This window comes from Elgaria multicarinata, chromosome 4 (assembly GCF_023053635.1).
Source record: "Elgaria multicarinata webbii isolate HBS135686 ecotype San Diego chromosome 4, rElgMul1.1.pri, whole genome shotgun sequence".
NCBI classification, from domain to species: domain Eukaryota; kingdom Metazoa; phylum Chordata; class Lepidosauria; order Squamata; family Anguidae; genus Elgaria; species Elgaria multicarinata.
The window spans coordinates 43,528,711-43,553,087 of NC_086174.1; the positions used below are offsets into that span (position 1 = coordinate 43,528,711).

The following is a 24,377-nucleotide window of genomic DNA, read 5'->3' on the forward strand; positions in this document are numbered from 1 at the left end:
ACCTGTGTCATCCAAACCCAGGCAACATGGCTTGTTGGAGGGGGAAGCAACCCTCAAACAAAACAATAATAAGCTATGGGTTATTTGAGGGTTGTTTGAGGCATGCAAACCGAATCTGAGTGAACTTCATGGCTAAATAGAAGTTTGACCTTGGCCCTTTCTACACCTAAGGGTTATCCCAGGAAAATGGAGGGATCGTCCCTGCCTGCTCCTGGGATCCCCTGTGTGGCATTTGGATGCACAGGAACAATCCCGGGATATAGGGCTGGTGTAGACATGCCCCTTGGATCTCTTCCATGTACTATTACCATCCCCTCTCCACCACCACCACACACAAATATTATTAATGGAAACAAAATCATTAGGCACGTTAGGTTCTTTTTTTAATTGTAGAAAACCAGCCATGCTGTACATAATTTCCATTTGTAAATACATAGATCTCACTACTATATACATTCTGATGCACAATATACACGAATTTACGTCTAGTTGGGAAAGTAGTGTTTGTGGGCAAGGTTCAGGAAACATTAAAAGGAGTGAAAAAGAACAAAACAGTTTGTTGCTTGCCGTTTCAGTGGTGTCTTCTACCCTGTGCCGTAGTCCGTTGACTTCTCAAAACCAGAACCTCAAGTTTAATAGCCATATTTTGCATTCAAATGAGTTCTGCCATCACCACTCTGACCTGCATGACAAAGGGGGAAATAGTTTTTTTCCCATTTTTGTTACTTATTTCTACTTATGCCATGACAACTATACACTGGGAATAGAAGCAGACAGGCAGCAAGATAGTCACTGAGACTTTGGATACTAAAACAACTACTCTTCCTTTGATGTGAAATTAATATATATTGGCAGCATGGAAGTGAATAATGAGCACAGAGTAAATGTTACCTGATGCAAGGTTCAGTAGAAGCATAATATTATGGCTATGCTACAGTCCAAGACCATTCCTAGCAGAGAGATGGAGATTTATCTAAAAAGGTTTGCTGGACATCATCCAGGAGTGACCCAATTATGGTGGATGAAGTAGATATCTTACAATTATTTTGAGGTTCTTTTCAGACAATCTTATGGATCAGTAACTGGTTAAATAATAGGACACAGAGCGCAGGAATGAAACTGACAGTTTTCACAATGGTGATAACTGCAATCTTCCAAAGAGTTGTGCTGGGATGGTGCTTTTTATCCTATTAGTAATGGGATCTGAACTAGTTGATTATCCAGGAACAATTAGGGTTAAGGTGGAGAACTCTGAAAAAATGTCATCTTAGGGCCAGTTCATTTTTAGGTCTATAGGCAAGAGATCTTTAAACGTACACCTGAAAATGTCAAGTATGAATGAGACGAACATCTGGGCACAATAATCTGATCTTTATCCATTTGGCTTCAAACCTGGTTTGGAGACTGAAACTGCCTTGTTTGCACTGGTGGACTACCTTCCCTGGGAGAATATGGTTAGCATGACCCTGGTGCCTCTCCTGGCCCTTGCAGCTGCTTTTGATATCACTGACCGTGACTGAGTTAGGAGGGGGGGGGGGTCACTCTTGCCTGTCAGGTAGATTCCAGAAGGTGGTGTTGGGGATAATGTTGTTCCACCTCATAGGATTTGGGCAATATGATGTAAAGCTCAATCTTATCGCTCGTACTTTTTGATATCTACACAATTCATTGGGAGAGGTCATCTGAAGATTTGAGGCAAGATGTCAGTGTACTGATGACACTGTGTTCTATTCCTTCTTGCAGCAGAGCCACTATAGTGATTGAAGCCCTTGAAACACCAGCAACCAAACATATGTTAAAGAAATGGTAAACTCCTTTATTACAGCAGGACACAAATTCAGGCTCCCCCACAAGAGTCTGTGGATCAGCACTCTTAGTGGGCCCAAGTTAAATCCTATAGGAGCCAGAAAGAGAGTCTTAGGCCTAATCTACACCAAGCAGGATATTACACTATGAAAGCAGTATTTAAAAGGCAGGAGCCACACCAAGTAGGATATAGCACTATGAAAGCGGTATGAAAGTGGTATATGGTATGTGTCAATGGGCCCCAACAGTGTCAGTGCACTTCAATACTGCTATAAAGCAGTAGTGTGGCTCCTACCTTTTATATACTGCTTTCATAGTGCTATATCCTGCTTGGTGTAAATTAGGCCTTAAAGTCCAGCAGTATATTCCAAGGCAGAGTCCAAAGGCATGGTATTCAAGGCATACATTAGTTCAGGGTTCAAGAGTGACACAATCAAAGGAGTGTTTGGTACCTGACACATTGTACCCACAAACCTCCTCTGCCTCTGTGCCAGCTTTTATGTGGGAGCGGGGCAACACGTGAGTTCTTTACATGTCAATCTAGTCTTATGGGAAATCTGAACCAGGAGTCAAGATCTCCACCCAACTGGCTATTGTTCCTCTTGCTTTTTTGGCCACCAACATTGTCTAGAAAACAGTTTCTCAGGCTGCGGCAGCTTGGGCACTTTTTCCAAGACTAGCTATGACTGTAGTTGGGAAGGAGTTACTGCCTTCCCTGACCACATTTTTCGTGTGAAACCAGACAGAGACAAATTCTCAGCTCCCTGACATTCCACACCTTGACTAGACCCTAAATCAGATTTTTCTACTCTGAATCAGGTTCTTCCTCTGAAACCACGGCATCAGGGGAAGGCATGACACCTTGAATTAATAGGTGTCCAAGCTCAGTGATGGCCTGGATGAGATTGAACAAACCAGATCACAATCCAGAGAAGATGGAAATGTAAAAGGGTGGGGGACTGATCTGGAGTTAGCATTTTTCTGGTGCAGGACTGGCTTATGCTTCCCCTTAAGGATCTTTGCAGTTCTGGGAAGTCTTCTGTACTTGCAATTGCTCCTGGAATCCCAGTTAAGCATCCTCAAACCAATTATATTCTATAAAACCTAGGAGGACATAAATGGACAGAGCTGGAAGGGTGAAATAGCTGCTTAGAACTGCTGGAAAGAGTAAGCAGTAAGGTAACGGCTGGAAGCAGAAAAGAGTAAGAACTGCTGAAAGGCTTAAAGGTTGGGGCAGAAGGAATATCTGTATGTGCAGCAGGAAGGTGGAGAATTTGAAGGGCAGGCAACAGAATTTGGGAAGTGGGGCTTGTAAAATGTTCTCATCTGTTCACAATGCTGGTCTTTGGTCTTGTTCCATAAATTACTCTAAGAGTGGAGGGTGCTGAAAATACCAGTCCACACACTACACAGATGACAGTTTGCCTCAGATGCATATCCTGAAGGGTGTGTCTGCCACCTCTATGGCCGTCTGGCCCTGCTTGAAATATAGGCCCAGAGATAAAGCACATCCTCAGCAGAACAGCGGTGAAGGCAGGGAGGGACAGCATTGATTTAGTACAGAAACTTTTTGGAATCTGGATATAAGTCACAGTGATGTAGAAAACCAGGCTTCATTCACACAAAATTAATTTAGACCCTTACTCTGCTAAAACATTTCTGCTTGTTACACACAGAGGTGATATACTTGAAATTAGTAATGCACACCACAAATTAACCTTTTGCCAATTTGTTTTGATAAATCAGTTTGTTTCAGAACTGGCTTGTATATCATTCTCAGGCACCAAATAGCACTAAATTGACATCCCAGTATAAAGAAACTGGGAAACTGTAGTATCAAAGTACTGCACCAGCCCTGATGATATGTTGTTTGCTCTGTGTTTCAACGAAGTCAGGGTAAATAGGATTAGAAATTGTAAGTGCAGCAGCATCTAGGCCATATTGCACCATGCATAAGGTGATCAAACAGCCATCTCTATGCTTCCTTCCGTTCATACATAGCTAGGTTCCACGAGTTCCTTTGGTCTTAATGTAGGTGAAATTTGATAAAGTAGACTAAGGCCACAGCTAGACCTAAGGCTTATCCTGGGATCATCCAGGGTTCGCCCCTGCCTGAGCACTGGATCCCCTGTGTGTCACCTAGATGAACAGGTTTGACCCCTGGACGATCCAGGGATAAAGCTTAGGTCTAGCTATGGCCTAACTCTACCCATACACATTACCTTCAGGTGGCATCCATACACAGTAGTCTGGGTCATCTTCTGGATAGTTTGAGGACACAGTGTGTTGTTGAACCTGCAGGACAGAATATAAGTTGCTTTGATAAGTATAGGAAATGAGTGAGTCCAAGGCAGGAACAGAGAATGGAGACTCTTAAGTAACCAACAAATCCACACAACTAGCTGGTTCATATGGTTTTCAATTGGTTTTCAATTGTGGTTTGCAGGCAAAATCTTGTGCAAATAGTGGTTTGCAGGTACGCTTCTGGAGGACCTATGGGCCAACCGGAGTCCACCTGGAGGTGGCTAGACAAAACATAAGTTTTAAAAAAGCAAAACATATGGTTATATTTGGTATCACAGTGGAGAATCTATTCTTCCTACTTCATTTACATTTTATTTATATATAAAAAAGGAAAGATACTATATCCACTGGCTCATAGTACTGGGAGCATAAAACACCAGATAAATGTTTCATTGCAACTTTGTAAACGGGTTGACAGGTCTGTTCATTCCACAATAGATGGGCAGACAGCTGCACATAATTTATCACTGGTTGTAATTTCCATCAGGTGAGAAAGTTAACGCTTTGACAGGTTTTATTAAAATCAAGGTATCTGGATTATAAGCTATATAGCTTCTTGTAACTTTTTATGAGCAGTTCTGTCATTTTCAAAGTATCAGCATATATCTCCTTTCAATAAGCAGGACTGAATCTCATCCACCAACAGCAGCACACCACAGGATCAGACTGACACAGAGAGACAATTGCCCGCCCGCCTGCCCCATGCCAATATCAAGCAATTCTCTTTTTAAAAAACAACAACAAACAGGTTAGGAATTCAATAAACTAATGAGAACAACTTCCCATTTATCAGCTAGTTTTTCCAACTCACCCTACTACTTGCACTGTTAGCTTTCTTATTCTTGGGCTTTTCTGCAGGCTTTTCAAATTCTAAAAAAAATAGTGGGGAAAATTAGGTTAATGCTACTGACTCTTTTTTTAAAAAAATATTTTTTATTAAACTTATACTTCAATACAGTAACATAACAAAAAAAATTTACAAATTAAAATCATAATACATAGAATTGAATAACCTTATAACATTTCTAATTTAATACTGCTACTGACTCTTAATACTTTAGGTAAACTAGCTAAACAAATGCAAGGTAAATAAATAAATCCGTTAAAGGCGTCATCCAGGGAGCCTTTACATGAAGCCTGTGGCTCCTTTATCTCTTGACCTCCAAAGTCCACCCATCCCAGCACTTTGGATATATCTCAGATAAAATATTCTCAGGAGGAAAAAGTAGTAGTGCAATATTAAATCAAGCAGCACTTCTAACACTTTCCCCCCTCTCTGATCAGAAAAAGCTTGATTTTCTAGATAGGTGCCCAGTATTATAACGGAGCTATTAAAAATCTTTTTTTTTTCATCTAATAACCTTCTAAATTTTGCAGTTATTTTTCTTTAATGTAAAGGTTGTACATTTTTACAATAAAATTATCAAAAAGTGTTTTTTTTTCATTTTTAAATGGGAAACTAACACACTTCCTGCTTTCTTACATTGTAACATATTAAAAGAGTCAAAAGCTATTTTTCCTCCCACTCGTGCAATATAGTAGCATTTGGGTTATCTATTTTCCTCTAGTGCTCACAAAGCCCACTGCTGCTCAACAGATAAGCAGGATCAGGCTGCTCAACTGACAAGCAGTTCCACAATAGTGCTCATGTTGTGGCTTCGTTTGCAGTTTATTCACTGGGGGGCAGCATTCTGGTGATACTACATCTTTATTCAAAAGCTCAGCTTGAGCCTCAGCTCCTGTATTATTATTATTATTATTATTATTTATTTATATAGCACCATCAATGTACATGGTGTTGTACAGAGTAAAACAATAAAATAGCAAAACCCTGCCACATAGGCTTACATTCTAATAAAATCATAATAAAACAATAAGAAGGGGAAGAGAATGCACCAAACAGGCACAGGGTAGAGTAAAACTAACAGTATAAAAGTCAGAACAAAATCAAGTTTTAAAAGCTTTAGAAAAAAGAAAAGTTTTTAGCTGAGTAGAGCCTCAGAGGTTTAGCTAATCAGATCTCTTAATGACTTAGTCACATTAAGCACAAGAACCAGTAATGTTAAGACCTAAAGAAATTGTGACAAGTCAACATTAAGCTGCTTTTTCTTTCTCTAAAGTAGAACAATTCTATATTGTAAGATGGGAGTGGGCAGCAAGTAGATCTCCAGATGCTTAGGACTTCAGCTCCCAGCATTCCTGACCACTGGTCATGCTAGCAGGGGCTTCTGGGAGTTGAAGTCCAAAACATCTGGAGAGCTACCTTCTCCCTACCCCTGTTTTAAGAGGTTTTACCAAGTGAAATCAGCTCTAAATACATTTTTTTAAACAGCAGCATTTCCACAATACACAGCAATAATGCTACAAAATGCCACAAGGGTTCAGAGATGTTCAAAGAGCCCCAAGTCAGTAAAGCAGAGAGCAAAAACCTTGGTTGAGCCAAGCCACTGAACATACAGCACTCACAGTAGAGGGATCACAAGAGAGCACAAATGTGCTCTGTTTCCCCAGCACATGCTCAGGCATTGTATCAGACTATTATGGGAAATGAGAGGACTGTGCATGCTTCCCTTAACAACTGCACTCTCTGTAACAGTCTAATGTAGTGCTTCTGTGTGCAACCAAGGGGTGAGAAGGTGGGAAGAAGAAGGCTCTCTTGAGATCCTATGGCAATCCTTCGGTGTGAAGCTGCTGTGGTCACTAGACTGAACCTAAAGAAAAATTAGCTTGAAATTTATGTCAACAGTATACACTAGATTGCTATTGTAGCATCACTGCTATATGTAGATGTCCAGGAAACAACTGGAAACATGGTATTTTGGATGAATTTAAAAAAGACTCTTGTGTAGAATATTCCTATTCATAATGGTCCCACAACTTTAAAAATAGTAATGTGCCAGTGTGGTGTAGTGGGAGAGCCAGTGTGTTGTAGTGGCTAAAGTGTTGGACTGGAAGTCAGGAAATCAGGGTTCTAGTCCACACTCGGCCATGGAAACCCACTGTGTGACTTTGGGCCAGTCACAGACTCTCAGCCCAACCTACCTCACAAAGTTGTTGTTGTGAGGATAAAATGGAGAGGAGGAGGATTATCACCTTGGGTTCTTTGGAGGAAAATAAGTGGGATGTAAACACAATAAATAAATAAATCATGTTGTTACACTTCTTAGTTCTTCATTGCCTAGCCTACATACACTAATACTAACTTCAACTATTTGAGGGACCATGGTTTCTATCAACAGTAGATACTTCAGAAGCTGTCTGAACTGCATGGGTGTGTGTGTGCGTGCAAACAGCCATTTCCACAATCAGTCTCACAGCTAGTGCATGTACACTAGCCTCCAGCCACAGAGAACACACTCAACAGGTGAGATTGGCATATACATGCTAGCTACTGGCTAGCTGGGGAAGAGGGGGCCTGATTAAGTTGGGGGGAGAGAGAATGACTAAATTAATATGGATGACCTGTCACCCACTACCCTTCTTCCCTCCAGAACACCTATGGTCAGCAGGTTTTCTGGATCAATTTGTCCCCAAATCCTAGACCAGGTGTGAAGGAAATTTTCCCTATCTATGTGAATCTCTATACCAAACCACAGACTTTTGCAATGCTCTTTAAAAATTCTGGTTTGGATTTTCATAGTACTTATAGAAATGAGTAGAACTAAATGCAATAGTTGTCAGGAAGAGTAAAGATTAAAATTAACACTTTTAGTGCCCCAAAACAATTAAAATGCAGTAGAACTGAAAACGTGAGAGAGCGATTAACCACCATGAATGAATTCCATGTCTTGATTGCTGTGAGAATGAGAACTGGTAGGCTGATTCTCTTGTTTAAACATTTCTTGTGATGCAATTTTCATCTTTGAGTTCTGTGTTCTTTGATTCACAGTCTTCATTTCTACTTCCTCCTCTTCCTCCTCCTCCTCCTCCTCCTCCTCCGGCCCCTCATCTTTCATCTTCAATAGGTTTACAGGTATATCTGGACGCTTCACGGGCAATTTCTGTGGTAAACAAGGAGTACAAAATAAGTTGTTATATATCAACTGACGTTGATAAGTCAGAGATAATACTCCATGTCCTGAGACAATGTGCTTTCAGAGCAGCAAAAATAAGTGCTTGTTGGACTTCTACAAACATCTAGAAACATAAATTCTCTCTCTAAACATGTCAAAGGCTGAACTGTTTTGGGAGGAAGTATGCTGTTCCTATGGTAAACTGGAATGATGTGATCCAGTTAACACTGAATCCCCAGGTCAACAGATCTGACTATGAAGTACAGTCACATGTGTCTCAAGCGGTTCTGCAATGTGAGATTTAATCCCATTCTTCTAACTTACCCCTACAGTCCCGGTTTTCAGTCTGAATTTGCTTCCCCCTTTCATGGCCCCAAACAGAGGTAAAGTTAGCTTTTTAGGCTTGTTTTGTGTTTCCAGATCTTGACTCCCAAGCCTAGAGAAGATGAAAAAAAAAATGAATCGAATGTACACACAAACCTTCAGTATCAAACCTTGAAACACCAGCTCTTAACTACTGCAGCACTCTGGTTTTCATGTGGAAAGCCCAAATTCAAAATCCCACTTCTTTTTTCTTTTTTGGTATATTTCTTTATAGCCAATGGCCATTACAACATAAACACACAAAACATCTTTGTAAAACATCAAACAATTAAAATGGAGGGGCACTGGTAATGCCATAAAAATACAAGTAATAAAATTTAAAACATTTGTTTAAATTCAAATCCCAGTCAATTGCCAAGCTCATAAGGAGGCCTGGGGCAAGTCACAATGCATTTCATCAAGGAAAGGTCACAGGACTGTGAATGTCCCCATCCCCTCTCAAGCATAACACCTGTCTACCGTGCCATTCAGGGTTATGGGGTTAACGGTCAGGTTGGCTCTGTCATTAACCATGATTAATGCTAACCATGGTTGTATCTTAAATAGAACTTGAAACCAGTTTCTTTGGAATGTTTCAATGACACATCACATCTGTTGTACAAAGAACAGATTGTGAAGATGACATTTGGTAGTCAAAGTGTCAGACAACTAAAGCTCAAGAACAGGGCACAGTTACTGTTCTGTACAATTAAGACTCACGGGGATTTCAGCTCTGGCATTGATGCGGGTGTAACAATCTTAATCAATCCTTTCAAACGCTGCTGTTCCTTCCTCAGTTCAAAGGTCCGCAAGTGAAACTTTTTACGTGTCACGCTGTCCAAGGCACATCCCGATCTTATTTCTGTCATGAATTCATCCAAGGAATCTTGAGCTGCTGGCTGGGATTGTGCTAGAGGAAATATATAAAATAGTCACGCTGTACAAATACATGGATAATACATCCTCCAACTTTAGAAACTAACCGGGAAGAGAAGACATCAATGAATATCCAAGAAACCATCTCAGGACAAAAGGGAGTATGTTTTAAAAAACCTATAGTTTCACTGAGGTTACTAAAAAACCTTCTTACATCTAAATATTCTTTTATTATCCTAAAACATCCTTATCAATATGCCCTATTCCTGTTTAAAAAGCCTAGAGATATGCTTGAATTCTTTTATCTAATACTTGGAGTTGGAGATATGTATGGTAAAAAAATGCTACTGACAGAGCAATGTTACTGTCTCATCAGAAACCTCATAAAATTCAATGGGGCTTACTCCTGCAGCATAAATTAAACAAACACAAAGGGCTTGATCCAGTTATCCCATTATGCATACCACTAGATATACATAGCTGTTCTTCCAAGTACAGCTCTTGGAGGAGTTTCCAGCACTGGGAAATGTCCGCATGTAGAAGAGGGGGTAAAGAAATGGAAGATCATGCTAAAAGTGTGTCATCACTTCTTGAAGTTTCTTATCCCAGAATAAAATGTATTTTTATCACTAGATGTAATCAGAACATTTATCCTCTTTTGCAGAACTGAATTTGTGAATGTTATTTGATCAGCTTCTTTAAAAAGGCAAGAAGCTTAAGAATTTTAATCATGTTGTTACACTTGGCTTAATCTTTCATTTGTGGGAGAGAGAGTAAATACCGGCAATATTTTCTGCAATAAATGTATCCAAGACAGACAGGTATTAATTTTGCAGTGCTGAGGGTACTAATTATCTTGTTTTCAACAAAAGCATTTACAAAAACCAAAGAGGAGTTATCAGCTTCTGTCCTGCGTAAAAAGCGTTGGACAATAACTTCCTTGAGCAGCACCCACAGAACCTGCAGTGATGCAGCCATATCTAACTGCAGAGATTCTGTGACAAAATACAGCACAGGCTGTTTCCTCAAGAACAGATCTCTTGGTGTCACTGTCATTGTTTATCCTACTGCAGCTATTGCTGACCTACAGGACGGTGTCCTCCTGAAAAGAACTTTAACCCCAATTCTTCTGTACATTTATTAAACGTTCGCTTATATTCTTAACTTCAATTTATAATACAATATATAGCTGTAAGTGTAAATTAAAGCAAGCAATATGCTCCACTGCATTTATGTGACTTGTAAATACAGGTTAGGTTGAATAACTGCACTAGGTGGGAATAATTTGTTTCTCCTCTGTATATTCACTTCTTCAAATAAACTGAAATACAAATACACTGTGAAACCTTGAGAATTATCATATCATTAAAAGAACGTTCCTCTTTCCCCTATAGAAAGACGGCAAGCATTTGCCCTGACCCAGGGAATGCAGTCCTCGTGTGAAAACAGGATTCTTTCCAGAGATCAGCTCTGCCAGCTGTGCAAAGTCCTGCTGCATGGGCAACAAAGCAGTGCACAGGGCAATGCCCCAGGGACTGTGCTCCCACATGTGCAGCAGAGTGAAGTGACCTTGAACCACAGAACTAATTCCATTGTACTACATATTGAAAGTCTATGTCAGGTCTACAATCTTGTCCCAAACAAACCCTACTGTGCAGATCTCCTTCTCCTGCATAACCACAGAAAGCTTTCATTGCCTTTAGGTAGTCATGTGTCAGTACTTCTTAAAACTCTTATCAGTAAAAGATTTATTTCCTTGGCATAGATAGTTCATGTTAAGTTCCTTCACAGCAGCTTAGCTGTCAAAAATATATATTAAGAATTGGAGAATCTATTTCCTTTTATACAGCTGCAGTCAAAAGAGGTTTCATCAAGTGGATCCATCAGTAGTTTATTTCGAAGCATTTTAAAAAGCTGTCTGCAGACTGTCTCTGTGCCTTTCTGACATTCACTTAATCTCTGAAAGTACATTGGGAAGAAGGGAGAGAGGGAAACGCAGCCTGTCACTCATCAGCTATCCCTCACCAGTACTATCCTACAGGGTTGTGAGTTTAAGCACTCACGAAAAGAGCTGCAAAAAGAGTACAGAGGCTTAAATGCAACTGCAGAGACCACCCAATCTAATGACAACAATAGTTATGATCAACATACCTGTTTTAGTAATCTCTTATCTGCCAGCATGATGAACATGACATACCGGTAAAGATTAAAAAATCACTTAAATTGGTATGTTGGCCTAAGCTAAGAATATTACACTCCTGTGCTTTTCTACTTGAAAGTTACTGTTCTGTATTACCTGCATTTCTACTCTCTGTCAATCAGGGTTTTCTCCCAAGGAAAGGGGCTTGTTTATCTGGAATAGAAGATCCAGGAGCATCTATAGTTCATCTGTAGAATAACAGCACCACCAACATGCCCAGCAGAAGATGCAATAAACAAGATTCCTTCTATACCATGATCTCTCATGTAGTGTCCATGTAGATTTGTCCAGACATATTGCTTTTTCAACAACTTTCCCTTAGCCTAGCACAGTGACAGTCAGAGGTGCAGCTGAAAAGTGCACAGGAACTTTTTATAAACACACACAAACAGTTCCCCTTTGCGTCCCTGCTTCTTCCTTCGCTATAGAAGAGAGGGCCAGACTGAGGCACTGTTGCCTAAGGCATGCATCATTAGGTTCTGAGGTTCCACTAACCTAACCATAAACTGACCGACAACAATGCTTCCAAAAGTGTACCTTCCTTACCCCTCTGAGAACATGGTATAGGTGGTATAAGTGAATGGTTAATCCCTCACAAGACTACTTGCCAGCAATTAAAAAAACTGCACAAAATTAAATTTAATTTGAAAGGCGATGAAGAAAAAAAATAGTTGTGGATTTGGTATAACAGCCTCTTAAAAAGAGGCAGAATAATGAAAACTGACCAGGATCAATCCCTGTAACCCCCAAAAAAGCCAAAGGCAAAGGGGTGAAAATGAAGATGTAGTTTCATTACAAGTAATTACCAATGTGTTTCGGACTCTAAGGTCCTTCCTCAGGGTAGTTCAAACAGAAATGAAACATCAATTCTCATATGGACCCACAGTCTCCTATGCTTTGTAATAAAACTACATCTTCATTTTCACCCCTTTGGCTTCGGCTTTTTTGGCTTCCTTCTTGGGGTTCCTTTCCTTTTGGGCTTCAGGATCAATCCCTACCATGCTTTCAACACAACATATGACTGTGTGTAAAGTAGCTTGAGTGGAAATTTCTAGCAAGCTCCCACTTTCAGCATTCTACAATTATACCTAACAGAAACAACAAGATGGCAAACTACATCAGCAATCTTTGATCTTTCATCCTCTTCTCACTGTTGAGACCAAGAATGTACTTTTCTATTGTTGTATGTCAGTATTAGCCAATGCAAAGTTCTTCAATAGGCCCCATATCCATTAGATGTACCTCTAGTAGCTACGGCCTGACTTTGTGTAAGTACCCTGCTTTTTGGGTTGGTTCCAAAATAATACTCCCAGATGACCTATAAGCCTGGTGTTATCTGAATTTCACTCTATTTAAATTGATCGAGAATCTGTAAAATATGCATATGCACACATTACGCCTTGTTCTCACATGCTACCCTCCCCAAATTTTAAATAAAAAAATATGAGCTCACTTGTCCTTGAAGTTTTCAGCTTTTCTGCTATCTCAGAAAGCTCTCTCTCAGTTGCATTCAATTTTGCAACCTACAGAAAAACAACAACAGCCAGTTGAAAAGATATGTGCACCTATGATGGCTTTACAAAACCTTTTAAGATAAAAATGCAGCAATTCAATTTAAAACAGAATCATAGAATAGTAGAGTTGGAAGGGGCCTATAAGACCATCGAGTCCAACCCCTTGCTCAAATAAACAACAACAACCAAGCAATACACTGGCACCACAACAGTGGCAGCCCCCCTTTCCTCCCACCCGCCCACCAGGTCTGTCTGGCACCATCTCTGTTGCTTTTAGGCACCAGGAAAACACTTTTTAAAAATTTAAGCAGGGATTGTAAATATCATATTTTAACTCCATTTGGCCAATTTAGAAGGCCACTTTATGCAGCTGACAAAGCAGGCCCTAGCCTACAAAAGCGTAATTGCTAGGGGTGTGTGTGTGTGTGTGTGTGTTATATTTTTTAATATAACATAATATATTTTAACTTTAGGATAAGTCCAGATGGTTTATTGTTTTGGCTGCAACAGACTAACATGGATACCTCTCAGGAATTTGTCACGAAACCAATAAAATATTAGAGGAAAGGCATCTCCTTTCCCCTCAGTAGCAGCAAATTTGTGATTGATGATTTACCATTTAGTGAGAGCCGAAGTCATTTTTTATTCTGGCAAGATGCCTGGAGGAAGACAAAGGAATCTGCTAGACCGTGTGCTGTCTATGGAAAGGGTCTGAAGGTAGCAAGACATCTTACTGCTTTCTGGGCCTCAATGTGATATAACTGAGATTCCCTTCCCCTCCTTCAGGTGGGGAGCCTAGGTGGCCTTGCACTGAGCCTCAGAGATGTTCGATAAGCAGCAAGAAGACACCGTTTGCCAGGCTCCCCCTCCCCCCCCCACACTAGTGGAGAGTGGGGGCTTTCTGCTGCAGTTGTGCTGAGCCTCAGTGCACCTCCAAAGCTTAGAGTGATATCACAAAATTCTGTCTGACTACCAAGGCTGGCCAAATCTCGTGGATTGCTGGCTGAAGTTGTTCTTACCAATGAATCATACGTTTCCGGCTTCTCATCTATCTTTCCAGCTTTCTTCATTCTGTTCAACCGTTTCTGCTCAATAACTCCTGTCCGATCAAGGAATGTATCATCATCACTATCATAGAAATCTTCGTCTTCCCAATTCTTTGCTTTTCGTTTTCGTGATACTAAGAAGAATGAAGACAAAAGACATGGAAGATAGTTTGAAACCAATAATCCATCCATATTACTGATTCAATTATAGGAAATCAATCATTACTAAAAACAAAAATCCAGTATGCAATGGATACATAAATGTAAAGTTCACACCAAGCTGTTTTGAAAATAAAATGGGATAGTACAATACATACCAACCTGAGCGCATTGCAGAAAGGGTGGGATACAAATGCTCTGAGGTTGTTGTTTTTAAAAAGAAAACAATGCTTAGGGTTACCTCACATATTATAGGTTTAAGTTAAGACTTCCTTAAAATGTGCATGTCCAAAGCATTTGGACAATTAACCTACCTGCCTCCTGCCGCAGCACACCCCTCGCGTCCAGTATCCTGCAGGCTTCCAGTGCACACTGGATCATTGCTTCTTTTTTCTTGCCTGAATGCATAGCCTCAGCCACAAGCTGCTTCCCTGAAGCATCATCTATCGGCAGTCTATTCAATTCAGAAGAGTACAATAAAAAGCAAGGTCAACAATGGCCTGAAATGTCCACCTAGTGTCAGCATGTGTACTACTTAGAACTATTCGTCTAAATAGCCTCTGCCTCATTGACTATGAAACATCTCATTGGCTATCAAGCATTTTGTAAGACTTGTAGGAGTTAAAATTAGGGCTGGAATGAAAGAAGGAAGCGGTGCTTCATAAGAACTTTCAGGAATATCAAAAAAGTGCCTCCCATACATAGTGATTTTTCGCAATAGCATAAAAATATAAGTGTTTGCCTATTTTGTACGGGCTTTGTTTGCCATCAGGGACAATCCGATTGGATACATGGTGCTATCTTCCTCACTAACCCCCCCCCCCCAAAAAAAAACAGGTTGGTATTGGTCATGTAACTAATTAAGGAAGCAGATGCAGTAGTAAGAGAAAAAATGGTGCCAGAGCAGCAGTGGTGATAACGGCAGTAAACATGGGAGGGAGGGAGGGACGGAGGGAGAAGGCTGGTGAACATTCTCACAATGGGCAGAGGTGGGGGTGTTTTTTTTTTGGTCCCTTCCTTGAAAGTACTACTATTGATCCAAAAAGTCAGATCAACAGGGAGACTTGTCTTTGGCACCCTGGCCATTGGCTTGTGGCGTCCCACAGGGTTTTAGCTTTCCTCTTTTGTTATTTAATATATATATGAAATTCCTGGGAGAGGTCATCTGGAGCTCTAGAACGAGGTGCCATCAATATGCTGGTGACAGTCAACTCTACTGCGCTTTGTTGCTTGAGTCCCAGGAACTGGTTGATACCAATGAACATTGCCTGGGATCGTTAATGGACTGGATGAGGCAGAACAAGCTGGGATTAAATCCAGACAAGAAGGCGGACAATAGGAAGCCCGGTTTGGAGATTGAGATTCAACTTGTTCTGGAGGAGTTTACTTCCCATGAAAGAGCAGGTTCAAGCTTGGGAATGTTCCTTGACTCTACACTGCCTCTGGATTCTCAAGTGGCAAGGAGTGCATAATTACGTTTGGTGTGCCAACTGCGACCATTCTTGAATTAGTCTGATCTGGCAACTGTTATTCATGCCTTCGTTGCATTGCAGTTAGGCAACTGCAACGCACTCTGTAGGACTACCCCTGAAGAGTGTCCGTAAGCTTCAGTTGATGCAAAATGCAGCAGCTATGGCATCGTATATCACTCCTATATTGAAAGATCTGCACTGATTGCCAATTGTTTTCTGAGCTCAATTCAATCTTGATCTTTAAGGCTTTAAACAGTTTTAAGCCTAGCTATCAGAGGGGCTACTTGTCTCATTATGAACCTGTTCAGTTATTACGGCCTGCAGAGCTTAATAACTACTGCTTGCAGAGGTCAATTTGTTGGGCACACACGAAAGGGCTTTCTCCAGAATTCTTCCAAAATTGTGGAGTGCTCTCGCGAAGATCGATCCCCACTCTCTCTCAACTTTTCAGAAAGGAGTTAAGATACATCTCTTTAAACTGGCCCTTTACGTTGTGAGTAGTGGTTTTAATGTTTAAATATGGTTTATTTTTTTTTATGTATTATAGTTAAGAGACTGGAGATGATTTCTTTTGTAAGACATCAGCGACAATAATTTACATATTAGATGTACTACGTTGTTATAAGCAGCTGGTTGAAACATTCTCAGCTTAAACAGAATAGATTGAAATGGGGCAGACAACTCCGGCTATTGGGCGGTATAGAAATGTAATAAATAAATAAATAATAAATAAATAAACAAACTTTCCAGCCATCCCTTGTATATTGATTGCTTTAATAGCTCCCTTCTACCTTTCCCCAACACTACCAAGTGAATCTCGGAAATAAGCCATTATTTTAGTACATGCGTGGCTGAAATCTGAACTCTTATTATGACCAAACATTTACAGTGACAATGGTATGTTAGACATCGAGACAAAATGCTTCGTTCTTTCCATCCCCCCCCTCCGCCCCCCAGTTCTAGACACACTTAGTGCTGGGGGAGATGAACAGCCATTGCAGTCAATAGCCAATATCTGACAGAGCTAGAATGTAATAGACAATAAAAAAGCTGCAATTGATTTTTATATTTCAAGTTTAGTGCTTAAATCCAATTCTAGATATATGATCATACCACTATCTCCAGCCTCTCTGACGGATGGAAAGACATAACTATACAAACATAGCACATAGTATGCATACATACTTCACCCTACAAAGCCAGGTGCCAGTTCCATGGGCATCAAATTCATACTCTAATTCTTCGCCTAGAAAAAACCAACAACAAAGGGGAGTGGGAACCGATTTACTTGTAAACATTACCAGAAGTATTTTATCTCCAGTGAAATGGGTTACTTAATCACATTCAGCAAATTAATCTGTATCTTCTTAGTAAAGCCTTTAAGAATTAATTGCACGGATTAAAGTTTAACTGCACACTTAAGCTTCCCAAATGCCTGAGATATCAATGATTCCAAACATTTAAGTCGTTAAAAGTTAAATACTGCTAACTAACCATAAAAGTCCACTCTAAACTAATTACAATAATGTTGATTCATTTATCAATCAGCAATAAGGGTTGAACTCATCTATTACCCTAATACCAATGACATTTCTAGATCTTATCCTGAAACGATTCAGGCAGATCTCTGTGTTCAGTCCCATTCAATTAGATTGGTGAATTCATAATTGATTGATCAAAGCTTTACAGACATCCCAGATATTTCTTTGTGCAGATCAAAGATAATGCAACAACTAAGCTTAATTTTCATAGTAAAGCTTTAGCTGACAACCTAATGTAAATTCTGGAAATGAATGACCTCTTTAACGATACTGAAGGTGAATTGCTACTCACATAGTATTCTTTATGAGTTGCAAGAGTTTGTAAAATAAGTTCAATACAGCATGAAACCCCACATTCTACAAGCTAGCATCTAACACAATCCTATCCATGTTGATTCAGAAGTCTCACTGGCTTTGCACAATCATGGGGGTAAAAGGAGCCACCATGGTTTCAATCCCATCTTCATGCATGCTGCACGCATCAGTTGTTAACATAATTATTTGCACTGTGTGTCGTCTGAACCCAGTGTGTGATGCGGAGGGGTTGACTTCATACCCATCCTACAAGCCATAACGTGCAGTAGGGATTGTAGGGTGGGTACAAAGCTACCCCCTTCGGGCCAATCCACACTCCAGCGCAAGTAATTATGTAAATAATTGGTGCATTCTTTTACAATTAACTGGTGCATTCTTTTACCCTGCAATCAGGCGAACCCAGTCAAAGTATTCAGTGGGACTTATCCCTAGTAAGTGTGTTTTGTATTGCATCTACTGTCATGTAAACAAGAAGGCTTATACATACTAAAGTTAGCTTTGTTTCTAGCTTTACTCTGGCCATAACTATGTGCGACCAAGAGGGCAGCAGAGTTGCCACTGGCCAACAACATCAGCATTCTGAGAGACTAATGATAATTCCCCATCTCTGCTGTACCTTTCTATTTCTGTGTAGAAAGGAGGTCAGGTGAACAACTGCAGGCAACATAGAAGGAGCACTATCCTCTTAGTGCTGGATAGTACTGGTACTATAAGTCACTGGGGGGAAGTGAGTTTATATTCACCCGCCCCTTTTGACTTGGCTCCAGTGTCATCACTGTACAACATCAGTCCAACACTAGAATGTCCATCAAAGTTAGGTAGCTGTCTATATCAGGATGAATTCAAGACTGTATCTTGCCTCCCAACCTCTTCAGTATCTATACTAAACAGCTGCAAGAGGCCACCCAGAGATTTGGAGGTAGTGTCACCAATATGTGGCTAGCACCCAACTTTCTCCCTCCTTTATTTATTTCATTTATATCCATCCTTTCCACCAAAAAAATAGCACTCAAGGTAGCTTTCCATCTGACTCCAAGGAACAAGTGGTGATCCTTAGGGACTTTAATTGGCTGGATGTGGGCAACAAAACAGACTTTATCCAGACAAGACAGAAGTGCCTTTGGTAAGAATGCTGATCCAAGAGTACAGTACCCCCTCTGAAGACTCAGGTTTGCATTCTGGGGGTGCTGCTGGACCAGTCCTGCACCTGGATGCCCAGAAGAACCTTGACACAACTTTTTATTGGTGCACGAGTTCTTGCCTTTCCCGGAATAGTGATCTGGCCACTGCCAAATGCCTTAGCCACATGTCATTTAAGACTAATGATACATGCTCTTTGAAGAGTGTTTGGAAATTGCAACAGGTACAGAATGCTGTGGCCAGGCTGCTTACAGGATTATCTTATTCCTGTATATAGTTCTACATATAGTTCTACAACTGGGCAATCTACATTGGTACCTAATTTGTTTCTGGGGCTAATTCAAATTGCTCACCACCACCTTTAAAAATTATAAATGGTCTGAGTGTTTAAAGGACTACCTGCTCCTGCGTGATCTTGTTCACCTCCTGAGATGAGTCAGGGCGATCTTGTTTGTCCCTTCAGGCCAGTCTGACATCACCCCAGTATGTTTACTGAGTATATTTTTTGCTGCTCTTCTAAATGTTGTGGTTAAATAGTTTTTATTGGGAAATGTATGCTGTTTTGGGGGCTTAGGTATATTTTTAAATAGAGACTTAGAGATATTTTTAAATATGGACAGTGGTAAACAGATCTATAAAATAAAATAAAATAAAATAATAGCGGTAGCACTTTGCTCCGCTAAACACAAGTAGATGATGTACTCAGTGGACAAGCATGACAGATAGCACACATACCTTCTCGGTCAAAAAACCCTTGCAATGCCTTTCTTGGATCTTTCAAATAAAAGGCTTCTTGCTCTTCCTGAAACTCAATGGCGATTGGGTTTTCCTCACCCTCCTCTTCCTCTGCGTCTTCCCCTAAAAGATAAGTGCAGGTAAAATCAGGAATAAAAGCTGAAGCAGAAGCCAGTAAAATGCAGCCTCTTTTATTATAATTAAGACAAATTATTTCTGTATGATATAAATCTGAATTTGATTGAAAGCCTAGCAGAAGGTCTTTCTCAGGTTCATCAATATTCTACAGTGATAAAATCATGCTCTGGAGAGGAGAGGGATGGCTGGATGGATATATAAGAGGCTGATATCAGCCTCTGGTTCCATGCCAGTTGCATCCTATGGACCCACAACCAAGCCTCCTTATTATGCCATTGAAGTTACACCAAAGTAAAGTGGGCTCAAGTGTTTAAGATCAGAGATTGTTAGAACAGCATTTCTACAGTCCTGTATTTCAGTTTTTGAGTAGGCAGTAAACAAAAGAAAACTGGAAGAATAAAGAAATTAATTTTCAAATAAAGCCAGTGGAATATAAATTTATGAACTACTCCAAAATTGAAGTCTTGAATTTCCTGTGGTGTAAAGCAGAGGAGGCAATGTGTTGCTGTCCAGAGGTTGCTGGGCTGCAACTCCTACCACCATAGCCAATGGTGAGGGAAGTTGAAGTTGCTGTCCAACAACTCCTGGAAGGCCACAAGTTGCCCACACCTGGGCTGTAAAGCAGTCTTCCCGGATCTGGTTCCTTACAACTCCCACAATCCTCAGCCAGCCAATGGACATGCTAATTGAGGATGGTAGAAGTTGCAATCCAACACAGCTATAGGGCACCAGGCTGGGCAAAGTGCTATAAAGGTGTGTGTATGTGTGTTTTAAACCACAATAAGATCTGTAAACTAATAATCATGTTTCTGGTTTAGAATTATAATCAAATTCTAGGAGTTTAAAACCAGTATTTTATATACTTCTTCAATATAGTCTTGAAGTTGACATAGATCGATTAAGAATGTCTGAGCCTTAGACATTCAATCAGGTTTTCAATAATATTTTTAAATGAAAGAACTGAGAAAAAATATAGCAACTGCAGTTTTCAGTCTAGAAGTATTTAAAATGCTAGTCTGCTGTAAATTAGAACCAGACTGGTGAATTATACTGAGAGCATTTGGGAACTATGTTGCCAACCTGTGTTATACCTTTTCTGCTGCCACAGCTCAGTGGCCAAGCACATGTTCTGCGTACAAAGGATACCAGGCTCAGTCCTTGACATCTCCCCATATGTTTGGAACAAGACCCTCTGAAATCCTGGAAAGCCACTGTCAGTCAGTATAGACAATAATGAACTAGGTGGATCAGTGCAGCTTCCTATATTCCTGACCCATTCCATTGCCCTGGCACAGAAGCTGATTCATGCATCCAGATAATTCCCACACAGTTCCTTCAACTGAACAGATTTATAATATGAAAATATCCCACAGTGCTTCTTTATTATGTTGGGAGTATCAAAAACATCCAACAGTGTTTGATCTAGGCATGTGGGAGATGGGCCTCACCCAAATATCTATAGGTGGAAGAAAGCCACACGTACAAAGCCTTCAGACAGCCTTTTTGGTATGGAATAACCCTATTGCCAAGTAAACATAGAATTCACTTCTAATTCTAGTGCAGTTAAAGTAGATGTTACAAGTGCAGAATAAGCTCCATGAACTTACACCACTGAACAGTTTAACAGCAATGTATTATAGCTTACCCATTCCCCAGGAACAACTTAAATCATTATTACGACTGTTTTCATTTCTTTGTTCTTCTTTTTCCTTTAGATCTTCATCAGAATCATCACCCAGCATGGTTTTCTCTAATTTGGCCTGCTGCTGCTTACGCAGTTCTTTCAACTGGGTTACGGTCAGTTCTGATTCAGGTTCTTGATCCTCCTCTGGACCCTGCAGATTAAGTTACAACCTTCATAACTATCTGACAGGAAAAAAAAAATGATTTTGATAGCATGTCCCTAAACATCTGCCTGAGTTCAGTAGGACTTACTCTACAGTAAGTGGAATGAGGATAATAATCCAAGTTTCTTAAATGTTAAACTATTGTAAATATAGCATACTACTGTAATACTACTATTTACAACACATACATGTATACTAATTGATGGATTATTAACTTAATTTCCTTCTGTTTAAATCGGACGCTGTAAGATACAATGTATTTTTCTCTGTTAAAATGAAAAAAGGCTGCTTTTACTCCATTTTTAGAACATATTTGGTGAAGCAGCCAGATATAATGATGATGCCAGAACACAGCAGGACATACCAAGTAAACAAGCATAGGCTTGTACTGTGAAAGCCCCCTTAGACAGCACTGGCATCATCACTTGCACCGTGTGCATGCACACCACTGGTGTCCAAGGGATGTGGGGCAGCCAGATTAGCACCCCCTCCACAGAAAGAGTCAATCTCTCACCTGCAAGACGAAGAGGCGGCTGCTGCCCCCAAAGCGCAAGACGTGGCCTACCCGAACCCGACAATAGGTGCGGGGCGGGATCCGCGCTTTGTTGAGGAAGGTGCCGTGCGCGCTGTCCAGGTCGTAGACGTAGAGGCCGGGCTCGGGGCCCTCCTCTTTTCCTTCATGCGCCTCCGTCGCCTGAGCCTGCTCCCCATCCCCTGCAGATCGCGGGCGGTGCTGGAGCACGGCGTGGTTCCGCGACACACACGGGTGAGCCAGGGAGAGGTCGCAGCCCGGCGCGCGGCCCACCATCAGCCAGCTCCGGCCACCCAGGCTGATGCTGTCCAGCACCGCGCCGCCTTTCACCAGCTCCAGGCTGTAGCCGGATGAGTCCTCCTCTGCGGGGCAGCCTCCCCATGGCGGCTCCTGGTATTCTGGCAGCACAGGCGTGCAGGGGCCCGGGGCAGGGCCACGCGGGAGCTTAGGAGCCGGAGCCGCCGCCGCCGCCGCCGCCTCGACTTCTTTGCCCCGAGTTAGCTGGCCAGACGACGGGGGCGGGAGAGTAGGCTTCTTAAAATCCTCCGTCACTTCAGGCTTCTCCACAGGCTCCGCCATCTTAGCACGTCCGTTTTCCTCACTGCCCCCCTTGGAAACCACCACCTCCGGTACTTTGGTTCCGGGCAGCGCGCCACCGCCTTGAAGGGGCTATTCTCAGGCCCCAGCAAGGGGTAAGAGGGCAGCGGGAGATGGGTGGTGGTGGTGGAGGAAGGAGGGAGGGAGGGAGGGAGGGAGGCCAGGCAGAGTTTTATATTTCCAATGAAGCAAACGGGCTGGTGGAGCGACACTCGCGAAGGCTTCCTGGGCGCGTACGGAAGGAGTTTTCGGTCGGCCCTAAGGGACCGCTGAGCTCAGGGCTCTTCGGGGAGGCCCCAATCCTGCGCTCTGTTCTCCAGCGCCGCGGAGCGGGAAAGCCTCTCAGGCCGCCGGTAAGGGCTCACGCGCACCTCCTCACTGCCGGGCGGGGGTGCCTTCGCTTCGCACGTATCGTTTGAAGCTTCCGTGCGCTGAGAGCCCGATTTAGGGTGCAATCCTATGCATGCTTAGACAGGGAGGGGGGAGTCTTACAACTCCCAGCCATGCTGCCTGAGGAATGCAGGGAGATGAACAGCTTCCCTCCCCTGTCTAAACATAGGATAAGTGGAGGCTGGTGGCTCTGATTTCGATGAGGCTGTGAATCCACTCTGGGCTTCAGTCAGAACCAGACTAGGACTCTAAAGGAGCTAGCCAGGGTGCTTCACCCTAAAACATATGTTTCAGCACCCTGGATAGTTCCTTTAGAGTTCTGGCTGGTTCAGACTGAAACCCAGAATGGATTCACAGCTTCACTGAAATCAGAGCCAGTGGCCTCCACTGCATAGGGCTGCATCCTTAGTTGCATGCTTGCAGGTTAGTTTAGACTGTTGTTTGCCTAAAGGAGCAAGGAACAAACTGTGTAGATGATGAGCGTGGCTTGTGAACAAACCAGAGTTTTAATGCAGAGGTGGGCAAACTTTTTGGCCCCAAAGGTCATGTGCAATGGTGGGTTGGTGGCTGCACACATATATGCACATGTATATGAGCACATATACACCCTCATGCATGTGTACACATCTCTTGTTCTATCTCACTGCTCAGGAATGGGGAAGTTTAAACCCCTCTCCTTGCCCATTGAGATCAGGGGATGGAATTGCTGGTAATGGGGAGTTGGAAGTTTAAAGAATAATGGGGAAACCGTGATTTCTGCGCCAGGAAGGGAAAGAGACTTTAACTTTGTCCCCCCCCTCCTGGCAGTACTGACCCAGATTGGTGTTTCCTTGATGCTAATAGCAATTTCTGCACTGGGAGTGCTGGGAAAGGAGATTGGGCAGCAGCCTGCAGAGAAGGTGTAGGGGTCTCTCTCTCTCTCTCTCTCTCTCTGTGTGTGTGTGTGTGTGTGTGTGCGCGCAAAAACCCAAGGCTCACTGAGGTTCATTCCCATAGTTCAAAACTCTAGTTTAGTGTTTCATGTGGAATAGGCTTGTGCATATTTGTTGCATGGAGCCATTATTGGCCTTCAATATATAGGCACTGTTTATATGTCCCCCCTCAAAAGAAAATGAGAATGACTCTCTCATAATACAGGAACTCTGTGCAGATATGTACCTATTAATTCCCATAAAGTGTGAATCAACACTTTAAGTGCCTACCTTTATCACATTTGTCTTTATCTAAAAAAGCACCCCGGGTGGGAAACATGCACCCCCCTAGCATGGCCCCTGACACCACTTGAAATTCAGGGCCTCCCAAAAATGTAATTGCCCCCAGAGCGACTACGGAGTACCAAAAGGGTCAAAATTAGCTTGTGTGTAAAATTAGCTTCCCCCTGTTTTTGTC

The 24,377-nt window shown here is 41.7% G+C and overlaps 2 protein-coding genes across 2 annotated transcripts in view; one reads left to right on the plus strand and one right to left on the minus strand.

Moving 5' to 3' along the window:
* Nucleotides 1–10,146, plus strand: part of LOC134397484 (uncharacterized) — a 126,379-nt gene extending 116,233 nt beyond the window's left edge. The window contains exon 6 of the transcript XR_010025368.1: nt 10,135–10,146. The gene's annotated coding sequence lies outside the window, so the exon portion shown is untranslated. The remainder of the gene's footprint in view (nt 1–10,134) is intronic.
* Nucleotides 366–22,595, minus strand: SLC4A1AP (solute carrier family 4 member 1 adaptor protein). Its single transcript, XM_063124167.1, has 13 exons — nt 21,984–22,595; nt 21,268–21,457; nt 19,485–19,607; nt 16,939–16,999; nt 14,596–14,735; nt 14,096–14,256; nt 13,016–13,085; nt 9,207–9,396; nt 8,448–8,559; nt 7,880–8,111; nt 4,922–4,980; nt 4,029–4,101; nt 366–682 (listed from the first exon to the last, which is right to left on the minus strand). The coding sequence occupies exons 1-13, from the start codon at nt 22,578–22,580 to the stop codon at nt 633–635; spliced, it is 2,058 nt and encodes a 685-aa protein (XP_062980237.1). The 5' UTR covers nt 22,581–22,595; the 3' UTR covers nt 366–632.
* Between the last annotated feature and the right edge of the window lie 1,782 nt (nt 22,596–24,377).

Excerpts from the sequence above, each read along its gene's own strand:
- SLC4A1AP (XM_063124167.1), bottom strand. The coding sequence starts at position 22,580 with ATGGCGGAGCCTGTGGAGAAGCCTGAAGTGACGGAGGATTTTAAGAAG. Across the intron at positions 19,608-21,267 it reads AAGTTGTTCCTGGGGAATGG|GGGAAGACGCAGAGGAAGAG; the intron begins GTAAGCTATAAT and ends CTTATCTTTTAG. Across the intron at positions 17,000-19,484 it reads AGGGTTTTTTGACCGAGAAG|GCGAAGAATTAGAGTATGAA; the intron begins GTATGTGTGCTA and ends GGTTTTTTCTAG.